General features: G+C 26.9%; 1 protein-coding gene across 1 annotated transcript; it reads left to right on the forward strand.

Annotated features, from left to right (window-relative positions):
* The first annotated feature begins 1,413 nt into the window (after positions 1-1,413).
* On the forward strand, positions 1,414-9,053 carry LOC111620050 (prolyl 3-hydroxylase 1-like). The gene is made up of 10 exons (XM_023361894.1): positions 1,414-1,510; positions 1,582-1,936; positions 4,416-4,568; positions 5,351-5,522; positions 5,613-5,738; positions 5,825-5,961; positions 6,045-6,137; positions 7,842-8,081; positions 8,147-8,242; positions 8,931-9,053. Exons 1-10 carry the CDS (start codon positions 1,494-1,496, stop codon positions 9,051-9,053), a joined length of 1,512 nt encoding a protein of 503 aa, XP_023217662.1. The 5' UTR covers positions 1,414-1,493.
* Positions 9,054-14,124: the final 5,071 nt, after the last annotated feature.

Consider the following 14,124-nt stretch of genomic DNA (forward strand, 5'->3'; position numbering starts at 1 on the left):
GTGATAAATTGCGGCCTTGCGATTTATGTGCGTGTCTCATGTTTTTGTATGCATCTACGTAAGAATCGGGCCTTTTATCGCGCGGTAAAATCTAATATTCTGCCTCCTAGTGCATAAAAATAACTCAAATACAATATTCAAATGAAGAAATTCCATTAATTAATAATGATATCGAAAATTACACGATACAGGAATACTAACTCGAATCATTACCGACAGATGGAGTTAAAGTAGAGGAAACTAATCTAAGCTGCCAGATTAAATTGAATAATTGTGTTTTCGTCATTAATTAAATCTAAATTACTCTTTTAAATTTGTATTATCGTTTAAATAATAATTTATCGATGATTATTCGTTAAATTATATTTTTAAATTGAAAAGGGAAAAAATTTTTGTAGAACTTATGTATAAGTTTATTAAATTATAGCGTGCGTGAAATTATGAAGTTGTATCATGCAAATTAAACATTTATTTTAGTCAGAAAGGAATGCTTTTTGATCTAAATTAAAAATTGGTTATATGAAAAATCTATTCGAGAATTCCCTTCTTGTCTTCTGGCAAGGTCATCTTCAAGGTTGCACCATCGCATCTATCACTGGCATGAACATCATTGTGCAGTTGTTAATGACTTTACACGGCAATGGATAAATCATGGTAAAAGGATGGCTTTCATGCCAACACACCGCATTTTCGATTCTTTTCTTTAGCACTTTCAAGTAATTTTGGCCCGGGTAGTGCAATATGGAAATTTTCGCTACATTTAAAAAAAAATCTTCTTCATTAAAAAAAAACAAGCCGCAGGAAGTTTAACACGCAAGAAAACTCCAGCTTGAGGCAGTACTTTCGGAGACATGCAAATTTTTGCTTTAGTATTTTTGCTCTACATTATATACTAAAAACGTAAAAGTTTAAATGATTTGAAAGAGAAACGTTTAAAATAGTGGATTTTGTGTTGTAATTTATGTAAAAAATGGCTTTTCCTGAATGAGAAATGTGATATTTAATATAAACAGACTAAAAATATTTAAAATAGTTTATCTAATAAAGTATTGAAGATAATGTATAAAAGAAACGTTGACAAAGTAGAATATTTAGTAAGCAAAATATAAAAAAAATAGCAGTAAAATTATGCTGACGAAGTAAATAAGTAAAATGTGAAGAGTGACAGTAAAGAAAACGTTGACAAAGCGAAAAATAAAATACTATATTTAGTAACCTACGCACGTGAATAATAATTGCAAAGTCAACGTTGACGAAGTAAAATATTCAGTAAACAAATAAACACATTAACTGCATGAAAAATAGAACAATTAGTTATCAAAACGTGAATATGNATATATTTAAAAATCTCTCTCGAGAGAAGGGAGCAAAATATTTCCCGCCACGTTAGAGCGCAGACGACACAAATTAAAATCCAACATGGCCGCTGTGCTGGTGGTTCTGGCGGAAACGTGGAACGGAACATCAATGCTAACGTTAAAAGTATCGGTCGGATGTTAATTAGAAAGACGTATGGTCGATTATATTTATCGAAATGTTAAGAATTAGTTTTATTTTACTTATAATAAGTTATCTAACTAAATGCGAAGCGGAAATAAATTATGACGTTTCATATAAACGTGGGATTCAAGCTTATTTAGAAAATCGCTGGGAAGATTGCGTTAATTACATAGAAAATGCCATAAATCAGTACAGAAATTATCTTTCGGCCATTTTAAATTGCCGTTACAAGTGCCATTCGTTTGTTGATACGGAATTAAATCAATCGGAAGTTAAAGATTTGCTTCGATTTTACGAATTAATTGTTAAAAATGCTTATTGTTTAATGAAGTGCGAAAAGTATTATTTTAAAACACGCCCCTCGATTAAGAAGGAAGTCGACAATGATTTTGAAAACAAGGTACCTTATGATTATCTTCAGTTGTGTTACTTCAAGGTAATTTCTTTTTAATCTATATAAATGTGTAGCATATTTTTTGCCTTTCCTTATTGATTTATTAATTACATATTTAAATCTGTTAATTTCAGACTGCTGAACCTCTTTGGCTTCCGGATAAAACATGTGAAATGTATCAATTTACAAATATTTTCGGAATCCACCCAGTTTGGGTCAAAGGTGGACCTCGTTGGACCGTTACAGTTTGTGAAAACGTTTAAAGCCAGCCATGACTTTGATTGTGTCTACTCTTGGACGATATATGGTTTCCGAAGCGTTGACAAGTTTGGTACGAAATGTTGTTACATGCTGGATGATGTAATATGGCTTGGCACGTCTTATACCAACTTGTTTAAATTTAATTCTACATGGGCATTCTATTCAAAACACAAACTTTTTCGACCTGAAGCCGGAATCGGGATTCCAAAACCGTTTGTAAATTGATACATTTTACATGTTTTGCTGGAAGCTGAAGAGCTTTGATGGTCTGAATATATTACATTTCCAGGGTTAGAGAAATACATTTTGTCAAATCTGTTAAGGTCACTTTAATAATAATGAAATTCACTTTTCTCCTCTTTTTGGCATAAATGAGAAATAGTTTTGTGTTTACAAACCTGCAACACCATCCAAATATCAGCTTGTTAAATTCAGTAGTAAAACACCTTGTAAGAGTGAAAAAAATGGTATTCAAATAGCATTTTGATTCAAAACCTTCAACCTGAAAAAATCTGTGGAAAGGGCCAAAAACGTTATTGTTTCTTTCCATGATTATTTGCTGGAGATTTTTAAGGTGAGGTGTTTTACTACTGTATACATACAATCCAGTCTGAAGAATTGTTGTGAGGAGAGCTCATTAAATGCAAAAATTAAATTTTAAAAATTACATGAGTTCCTTTCTTATTCATAAGCAGTGGTGGATCTAAAGGGAGAGCTATGGAGGCATAAGCCTATCTATCAACATAAAAAGAATTAAAATTTATTTTTTCAAACTTCAAAAAGCTGTTTTAAAAAATACTTTTGATGGCAAATACAGTTTATTGGATCATCTGCAATACAAGTGGTATAAAAGTTAATAAAAGGTACTTATTAATTATTCAAATATTTAAAAATTTTGAGTTATCCCTCTCTTTGGATACTTTGGATTTGTCACTGTTTATAACTTGTCTCATAACGAAAGTAAGGTAAAAAGAACTAAAAATTTTAAATATATCACTATCATTTGGCACAAACTTTCACTTATACATTTATGAGTTATTTATCTTTCAGTATATCAGATTTTAATATTTAAATTACTAAAATTTGAATTGATTTTTTAATGATCTTAAATTTTAAAATCTTTATATTATATAAAATAAGCAATCATGCATAGTTTTCGTGTTTACTTGAGGAAAAAAAACAATTCTAAATTAGGAAAGTTAGATACTTTGTTTATTAGTATTGGAAAAAGTCCAGAATGGAAAATTAGTATGAGGATTGTAAAATATATTATCTCTCAATTATTTGAAACTGTATATTCATTGAGAGAATTTTCTGTTCAAGTAAAAAATATTATGTCTGAACTAGGATAATTTATGTATCTGTGCTTCCTAGTTCTAAATTATGATAATTATTGTAGTAAATTATCATAATTTAGATTTTAGTGATGAGGATTCTTATCATTAAAACACTTAAAATATGTTGCAAGAAGTCTTTAAATAAGTGTAGAGAAATAAATCAATCATTTAAGTAATTATTTTTAATTTATATAATGAATATTTTAGTAGAGATTTTAATATTAATTTTAAAAAGTATAAGTATGTTTTCAAACAAATCTATTTAATTAAAATCAATAAAAATTCATTTACCTCTTCAACTCCCCTAAAATTTTATAATGGTATATCCTTGTGTAAACATTATATTGCATATGCTTATTCAAAGTCGGAAGTGGGAAGTGGGCGAACTGTGTATACAGAAGTCTAAAAATATTTTTTATCATAACATTGCTGATAAATCAAAAACTAATCAGTATAAATATCAGTATAATGATTAATTTTTGATTAATAACTAACATATGAAAAAGAAATTAACTTTTTATTTAAGGATTGATAACTTCAGGTTTTCTTTTCAATATTCTATGCAGTTTATTCTTTTAATCTTTATCAAATATGTTATAAATGTTAGATGCAAACAAGAATTATTTACATAAGCTACAACAAACAAAATTACAATTCTTTATAATGTATAATCTCTTTATTTATATTAAGATACTTTCATAAATACAGAAATAAAAAAAATAATAATTTTCTTTATTTGCAAATTATTTACATTTTTTTTTAATATTTAAATAGCATACTATGTAAAGAGTTTCTCTTAATATTTCAAGTTTTATTTATTTATTCTTTGTCATTGTATCTTATTGCAATGTATTATTTGTGTATTTTTCTGTACACAAAGTTGCTTTTGTATTTTTTAATAAATGCTTTAAATTTAATTTCAGTTGGGTAAACTTGAAAATGCTGCATCCTGTTCATATACCTTCCTTGTTCATAATCCTGGACATAGTGTAATGCAAAACAACTTACAGTATTATGTTGGACTGCCTGAAGTTCAGTTAGAGAATATTAAATATTTAGAGCCAAAAAATTATCAGGTGATTTTATATATATACAGTATATGTATATTATGTATGAATATTTATTTATTTTTAATTACAATATATACAAACAACAACATAAAGTATGAATGAAATAACAAATGTAATAAAATTATGTAACTTTTGCTGCTATTTTTTTCTTATTTTGAAACAGCAAAATCAGTAACTAAGAATTATTTCTCATACCATTATACATATATATATATATATATATATGATGTGATCTAGAAAAATGTACATTAAGTTGGAAAAATTAATTTTTATTTTTTGAGTACATCTTATTATACAGATTAATAGTAGTATATAAGAGAGTATTTATAGCTTAAAATGCTGCTACACATTAGTAGAAACGTTTGGTGTTGAAATCTAAAAATCAATTTTGACCATTTTTTTTTATCTACAGCAAAATTTATTTTTTCAACTTAAGATACTTTTCCATAGATTGCATTACATATATATTTAATAAATCTGTAATAATATAGTAAGCATATTATATTTAGATGTGGATATAATTTATATACTAGCCTATACAAATTACTGTACATCTAATATATATATATATATATATTACTTAATAACTTTTTCTTCCAGTTTCTTTTAGTATATTCAAATTTTATTGAACTAAATTAATTCAAGAAACAAGTTAATTGATCTAAAATAGTGAAAATATTCAATATTTTAAATAATTGAAAATTAATTTAATTCTTCATTTGTTTTATTGGCAAGATAATTACTATAAAAATTTTAATATCTGTTTTATAATTTATTATTTTTAATAGGAATTTTATATAAAAGCTGTACAGATGTATGGGGAAGAAAATTTTTCAGAAGTTATTGAATGGATGGAACAAGCCTTGATAGAATATTTGAAAGCAGAAAAAGAATGTCAGTTGATGTGTGAAAATTCTATGTCTTCAGCTCCTGAAACAGATTTCATTGTATTAGTTGCCAGTTAGTATTTTAATGAAGAAAAAAATTTACTTTCTTTTCACCTTATTTATAATATATAAATTATTTAGTAATAGAATTTTTATCTTTCAGATCATTTTACATTTACATTAAGATGTAAGTTACAATGTCCATTAAAATTATCTCTCATTCATGGTCAACTTTATCAAAATCTTTTCTCTAATCATTATCATTACCTACAGTTTGCCTATTATAAAAGTTAGTGTTTCAAACCTTATAACATTATAATTTTTAAATATTGAAAAATTTAATTATAAATATTACAATAAAATATGACATTTCAGGAAACCAATTAAAGAAATCATGTGAAGCTGTAGCATCATATCTTTTGTTTCATCCAAATGACACTGTGATGTTAGAAAATGAGCAGTTTTATAAGAGTGTTAAAAGTGTTCAGAAAGAATGGTTTCGTCCAAGAGAAGTGAGTATTTTATGATTGCTTTATTGTCTTTATTACATTTCTTTGGAAATTAATATTTATATTTAAGTATTATATACATATAGGAAGCTGTAAAATATTATGATCAGTTAAAGAGGCAAAAAGAACTACTACTATATATTGAACAATCTTTCCAATTCAATGATTCCAATAATCAGGTATGTTATAATTCAATAAATTTAATTTTATTTTAATTTTTTAATTAACTATAATTAAATTTTATTTCTTCATCTTTTACATATAATGTCTGTATAAAATGCTTTTATAAAGCTTTTGTAAAGAATTTTTTTATTGATATAACAAATATACCAATTTGTATTCCTGAATAAACAAAACAAAAATTAAAATAAAAAGCTTGTAAAAAATTCGTTATATTTATGGATTAAATTCAGTGCACATTGTTTTTATACACCAAATATGTTCATTTTAATACTTAATAGTTTAGTACAAAATTTTTATCTAACAACTAGAAAATAATTTTTTGTGTATATCTAATGTAATAATTTAGCCACTACTGTATCTGAAAGTAAAATAATTTAAGTTCTTAAATTTTTTAATATAATTATAATTATTTCAGAATATTATATTCATTTCAAAATTTATTCAAACCAATAAACAAATGTGTATTTTTAATCTGCCATAATGATATTGTAACAAAAATACTTTAAAATTTTATGTAAAGTAAAATTATATTGAAGAAATACAAATACAAATATTAATAAAATGTATTTATTTAATTATTTCAATAAGTCAAAGATTGATTAATTAACGAACCATATTTTACAATTAAAAATACTATTCATTTATAATTAACAATATTTTAAATTATGAAATATGTTTTTAATTATTAAATTAAAAACATCATTCTAGAGCAGGGATTCCCAATGGGGTTGATATAGATCCTCTAGGAGTTAATTGAACTCGAGGTCACTTGATAGTCAATGGAAAAACCAGATACTTATTGTACTTTCGAGAATTTAAAGATAATTTTCAAATAAGACTAACAACAATTACATGGAAAAATCATTAAGTGATTTAATAATTTATTTGATATATTACTCAAATTCTTGGGAAATAACATTATTTTCAATTGACCCCCTTTAAAATTTTTATTTTCTATATGGGAGTCAATATGAGAAAAATGTTGGGAAACTAAGAAAAGTTTTTATATGACATAGATATTAAGAACACAGTTGACCAATGAACATAAACATAATCATCTGGTGTTGCTTGTATCCTTGTTTAGAAGAAGACAAATAAACATCAGAAAATGAGTTTAAGTAAATAAATAAATGTGCTTATATAAAAAAATTACTTATGGTAATTTGTTATCTTACTGATAAACAAACAAAAACAATTTTATTTAATTGTTTTTATTTATCACATCAATAAAATGTCAATACCACTCTGTTGTCTCAACACAAAATGATGCCATATTTTTTATTAGTGAAACATGACATTAAAATTCAAAGATTTAATGAACAAATTAATATTTCAAATAAACTTACAAATAAAATTTAGCTTCTTTCATTAAGATTTTGGAAATTTAATTTAATTTAAAAGCAATTTGTCTATTATTAAGCATTGATGACTGTTTTAATTAATAATTTTATAAAATGAACATTAACAAGATATTTATTATATTTAAATTAAAAAATTCATATTAAAATTTTTTGAACATTTTTATGATTCATGACAGTATATATAAAATCATTAAATAGACTAATATAATATTTAGTTATATTAGTATTTTACAAGAAAAATTATATAATTTTGTTTTGAGATGTTACAATTTAGTCAAGTTGTCAGTTCATCTTGTATAAAAATTTTAAATAATATATTTAATAGGGAATTGTTTTTAGGATATATTCTTAAATGAACCAATTCCACCCCCATCCCAAGTTAAGAATAATCATAATCATGATATTAATATTGAAAGGATAAAAAGAGAAGCTGATAAACCAGAAGAAGTATTAAAATGGGAAGAAGAAAATGGGGTTAGTGTTATTATGAAAGATAAAGATTTAAATGGATCTTTACGATTTGCTGCAGATGGCTTAGCTTCACAAAAGGAATGTGACAAGATGATTTCTCTTGCTAGAGTGAGTATTAAGTTAAATTATGCATAATTTTACTAATTTTGAAGTAAATATTTTAATAAATTCAGGAAGGTGCACTTCATGGTGATGGCTATAATGGGAAGCATTCACCTCATACTGAATTTGAAATGTTTGAAGGTTTAACAATTGGAAGAGCTGCAATTGTAAGTACAATATGATACTGACTATAAAGTAATGAGACATAACAGTATGAAATGCTATAAAAAAAGATTAAGTACAACACAATATACACAAAACTTTTATTGAAAAATATTTTTTCTTGATCAATAATGTGAAATAAAATCTGAGAAAAATCTTTGGATTCATAAATTAAACAATGATAGAGAATTTAACCATACATGAACAGGACAACTTAACTCAGTTCTTGATCTTTTGAGACAAAGATAAATGATAATTCAGTTTCAAAATTATTTTTCTTAAAAATACTTTAATAAGAATAAATTATTCATAAATCATCAATAAATTATTTAAAATGTTATCACAATAAAGTTACTTTTAATCTCAAACTGTTTTACTTTTTTATTATTTTAATTTATTCATTTTTTTAAATTTAAAATCAAACAATTGCTGTAAAAGAATATATTTCTAAAAATCTATTATAAATTAAAATTTTAAAATTGATATTTATCTTGCTTTATGTTTGAGCAAATTTGAAAATTATCTCTGAAGATTTTGTAATTTCTTACAAATGTTTTGCTACTTCCATTCTAATTGTATTGACTGTTGTGTAGCATTATGTCTAATCTTCTCTGGTTGCTTTCTACATGTCACTCATCCTTAGAATATTAGAAAAATTCTTTCTCAAACTTATTAAGTTTATTTTTAAAACAGTTAACGCAAAGAGGTATTCTCGATGCCGCATCTTCACAGATATTTTTAAATGTGAGTGAAAAAGCAAGAAAATACGTTGAGATGTATTTCAAACTTAACTCTTATTTATATTTTGCCATATAANTGAAAACCAATGGACTTATGAAAATATTTTTAAGATTTTTCACGAAAAATAATTATTGTTTCCGCTTCGTACTAAGTTTTTTGTGTTAAATACAAATTGATTTCGATACTTTTTAGAAATCTTGATTGTTTTATATGAAATTGAAAGTTTGTATATTTGTTTTTTTTTTTTTTTTACTTTACGTAAGGAAATTTACTTTTTAATTATAGTAAAACCTGTCTAAAATGGGAAAACTTCTTCGGGACGGAGCGATTTTTTTTATGTTTAAAGAAATCTGTTTTAAACGAAAACCTGTTAAACCGGAGAAAATATTCGGTGCCACGCGATTCCGGTTTACACAGGTTTTACTGTATATGGGTTTAACTAAAAGTTTATTAAATTTTTAACTTTTCTTCTTAATTAATTCTAATATTTTTTTTAAATTGGTGAGTTTTTTGTTGTATTTATTTTTATAAAAATAATTAAATTGATTTACACACGAATGAAATTTTTATTGTGATTTTCCGACTAAATATACGAGTATTTTTCTCTTATTTTTACTTTCTAGAATATTATATATTTAGTCGAATGTTAGAGAAATTGAATTTTAACACAGATAAGAACTGATAATTTTATATTAATTGCCTTAACTGTGTAAAATGTCGATTTGCCTGTGTTCTGCACGTGATGATAATTGATGAATTCGCGACAATTCCCGATTGATCACAGTACAGTTGATTTATATATCCCTTATTTAATTTGTTTAAAGAGTAAGAACAAATTATCTTTTCTTCAAATTTTTCTCTTTATCGATATTATTCGACGAGGAAAATTTATAAAAACTTTAACATTAGTATGTTGCTTTTTTTTTTCTTCTTCTTCTTCTTCTTCTTTCTCCTTGCTTCTGTTCGCATTTGCGTAATCATCACCAAACTATTGTGTCCTTGGAATACTTGGAAACTGCTAATATCTCGTTTCCGAAATGACTTCTCCGTGTCATTTATGAGAAGAGATTATTTAACAAATCGGCTTCATAGATCTCTAGATTTTCGAAATGATAGCGTGCAGATTTCAATGAAAAAAAAATCTTCTATAGGTCTTCATATATATTTCACCCCGTTTCTTCTTCGTTTTTAATATATATATCTTAAACCAAGTTAGTTTTAATACTGTGTTGGATAAGAGATGATCGGTTCTGTCTCTGCTCTAGAACAATTGTTTATCTGTGAAGTTTCGACTTGTAGAAGGCGAAAGATCGACATAAAATTTAATGTTACGCACTATTTTAAGGATGGTTATTACGTTTGTGTTTTGTAGCCGAAAACGTCGACCTAAATGGACACAATTAGTGAAGACGGCGATTAGCCGGGTGGTGGTGGTACAAGTCACAAAAGCAGTGGAGTCGTATCTTTTCGACCGATCACCAGATGTCGTTTGACGCTTAATTGGTAGAGTTAGATCTGATGGACAATGGCTGTTTTGTCACGTATTCGGTCATCACTGTTTTTACCTTGATCATCTTCTTCCAATCCAAACGAAACCTTTCGTTTAGTGAAAGAGTAGACACAATCTATTACACTTATTTCTTCTTTCTATCAGCTTACTTTCCTAGACCTTTATTAATGGGCAAAAAGTCTTTAAAATAGGCAAAAATCTTATGTAAATAGATTAAATTTTATATATGTATATATATATATTAAAAAAAATTACTTTGTTGGCAATTTTTTGCAATTTTTCTAAATTAAAATGAAACACTTTTTCCATGTGAAATTTTAATATTAAAAGTTGAACATAAAAGACGATTTTTTTTGCCATTTTTTAAAAATAAGAGAAGAATAGGGATAAGAACGAGTTAATCGACCTTTGCCCATAAGTAAATTGCATATGAACAGATATTACACAAAATTTTTGTAATTATAAAATACATCAAAATGCCTAACAACGAACAGAACCGAATTAACATGAAAAAACTAACCAACTGCAACGCCTTCGTTTGTCAAACAGAATTCTTCTAATTTGTCTTATTATTTAGTCTGTCATCTAATCTACCAAGTCTATTTATCACGACGATAGTGAGGTCACGCTTTCAACGGTTTCCCTATTGCTCCATATGAAAACGTACCCCAGCAAAGTACACGAAGGGAGGAAGATGATGAATAAAAAAAAAAGAACACCTGTAACAACAACTAATGACCAAACGTTAATGAGAAGTTTAATAGCCAAAGACCTCATAGAGAAAACCCCCTCCCTCGTTAGATTAATACAGCGAAAGAGTTTAAACAAACAAAGTTAATTCTTCAAACCAGAATTGTATAAAGGTAGGTACATGTCACTAATTAACTTGTCTTATTCTAACACTCCATATTAAAATACCACGTTACATAGAAGGGGAGAGAGGAAGAGTGATCATTAGCATTGAAAGAAGTAAACTGCCTCGAAGATATTACGAGTTGATTTAGTCCTTTTATTCATCGGTGAGTTGTACAAGATTAATAGTCTGTTGCCTAAAGGAATACATACTCTGTTAGTTTTGGAACCTTTCTCTTCAATGAGGAGTTTTGTTATAAGACTGCTCTGTTCACACCACCCATTATTTATATCAGAATACTTCACGTGACGTGACTGAAAGAGCGCATTCTGTTGGTCCAGGGTAACACGTTTCGAGTTTTCATAACGATTTTGTTTGATCTCCACCGACTTCAAGCGTTATGTGTGGGATGATCTTCTGCATACTTCAAACAACACTATCTATGTGTATACGAATTTAAGTGCGAATGCACTTTTTCTTTCTTTCCAACCCTCGAAGACATATATTCTGCAAAAAGAGTATCGTAACAACTGTTAAAATTCTTTTGCGCGTTTTTATCTTCTTCCAGATGGAACTTGACAGATTTATTGTCTGTCAGCGTGAGAGTTAACATGTGCGAAACATCAAGTGGCTTGTGCTTTTTTTTTTTCTTCTTTCCTCTTCCGTAAAACTTATTCTCTATCATGCCGATCCTTTAGTAAATTTATCTTATTCCTGGCATTTGATATAAATTAATATACTTATGTACAACATTGTATTAACGTTTGTGATAAATTGCGGCCTTGCGATTTATGTGCGTGTCTCATGTTTTTGTATGCGTCTACGTAAGAATCGGGCCTTTTATCGCGCGGTAAAATCTAATATTCTGCCTCCTAGTGCATAAAAATAACTCAAATACAATATTCAAATGAAGAAATTCCATTAATTAATAATGATATCGAAAATTACACGATACAGGAATACTAACTCGAATCATTACCGACAGATGGAGTTAAAGTAGAGGAAACTAATCTAAGCTGCCAGATTAAATTGAATAATTGTGTTTTCGTCATTAATTAAATCTAAATTACTCTTTTAAATTTGTATTATCGTTTAAATAATAATTTATCGATGATTATTCGTTAAATTATATTTTTAAATTGAAAAGGGAAAAAATTTTTGTAGAACTTATGTATAAGTTTATTAAATTATAGCGTGCGTGAAATTATGAAGTTGTATCATGCAAATTAAACATTTATTTTAGTCAGAAAGGAATGCTTTTTGATCTAAATTAAAAATTGGTTATATGAAAAATCTATTCGAGAATTCCCTTCTTGTCTTCTGGCAAGGTCATCTTCAAGGTTGCACCATCGCATCTATCACTGGCATGAACATCATTGTGCAGTTGTTAATGACTTTACACGGCAATGGATAAATCATGGTAAAAGGATGGCTTTCATGCCAACACACCGCATTTTCGATTCTTTTCTTTAGCACTTTCAAGTAATTTTGGCCCGGGTAGTGCAATATGGAAATTTTCGCTACATTTAAAAAAAAATCTTCTTCATTAAAAAAAAACAAGCCGCAGGAAGTTTAACACGCAAGAAAACTCCAGCTTGAGGCAGTACTTTCGGAGACATGCAAATTTTTGCTTTAGTATTTTTGCTCTACATTATATACTAAAAACGTAAAAGTTTAAATGATTTGAAAGAGAAACGTTTAAAATAGTGGATTTTGTGTTGTAATTTATGTAAAAAATGGCTTTTCCTGAATGAGAAATGTGATATTTAATATAAACAGACTAAAAATATTTAAAATAGTTTATCTAATAAAGTATTGAAGATAATGTATAAAAGAAACGTTGACAAAGTAGAATATTTAGTAAGCAAAATATAAAAAAAATAGCAGTAAAATTATGCTGACGAAGTAAATAAGTAAAATGTGAAGAGTGACAGTAAAGAAAACGTTGACAAAGCGAAAAATAAAATACTATATTTAGTAACCTACGCACGTGAATAATAATTGCAAAGTCAACGTTGACGAAGTAAAATATTCAGTAAACAAATAAACACATTAACTGCATGAAAAATAGAACAATTAGTTATCAAAACGTGAATATGACTAAAAAACGTTGACTAAGCAAAAAATAAAAGTGATGTCCTATTTAGCAAGTGAAACGTGAACATTGATGTCAAAGAAAACGTTGACGTAGTAAAATATTTAATAAGGGAAACGTGAATAGTGACGTCGGAGAAAACGTTGATAAAGTAAGAAAAGAAGAAAACAAAGCATTAGCAATTAATATGAACCGAAACAAATTCAAAAGCTGCAAATACTAAAATACTGGAACAGGAAAGTGTTTATTACACCGATCTGACTGCATGAAGAAATTCATGATTAAATAAATCGGTTAAAAATAAGCTCAAACTTAATGACGTTTTCAAGACAATATTAATTAAAATTACTTAAAAAGAAAAAAAAACTGCATGTTTAATCAGACGAAAAATATTCCCGGCGTAAAAAAGTAGCCAAGATTATCAGAAAAAGGAGAAATATGAGTAAAGCGAGATGATAATCCAAATTTATTATGATATTTTCCAAAAATTGTAAACATTTATGTTACACAAGCTCAGTATAATCCCCTCAGAAATTTATGACATTAAAGTCAAGAGCAGAGAATTAAATTATTTAAAACAAGCTAAAGATATAGAAAGAATTTTTAATTATCTCTTAAAACAATTTTTATAATTAGTGTACAAAAATGTATATTTATACAATATTAATATAACTTTATATATATATAT

The sequence above is a fragment of the Centruroides sculpturatus genome, unplaced genomic scaffold (genome assembly GCF_000671375.1).
Source record: "Centruroides sculpturatus isolate CEXI.00-Female unplaced genomic scaffold, Cexi_2.0 scaffold12, whole genome shotgun sequence".
Taxonomy (NCBI): domain Eukaryota; kingdom Metazoa; phylum Arthropoda; class Arachnida; order Scorpiones; family Buthidae; genus Centruroides; species Centruroides sculpturatus.

Coding starts and splice junctions, on each gene's coding strand:
- LOC111620050 (XM_023361894.1), top strand. Junction 1,937..4,415: donor TTCAGTTGTGTTACTTCAAG/GTAATTTCTTTT, acceptor ATTTAATTTCAG/TTGGGTAAACTTGAAAATGC. Junction 5,962..6,044: donor AATGGTTTCGTCCAAGAGAA/GTGAGTATTTTA, acceptor ATATACATATAG/GAAGCTGTAAAATATTATGA.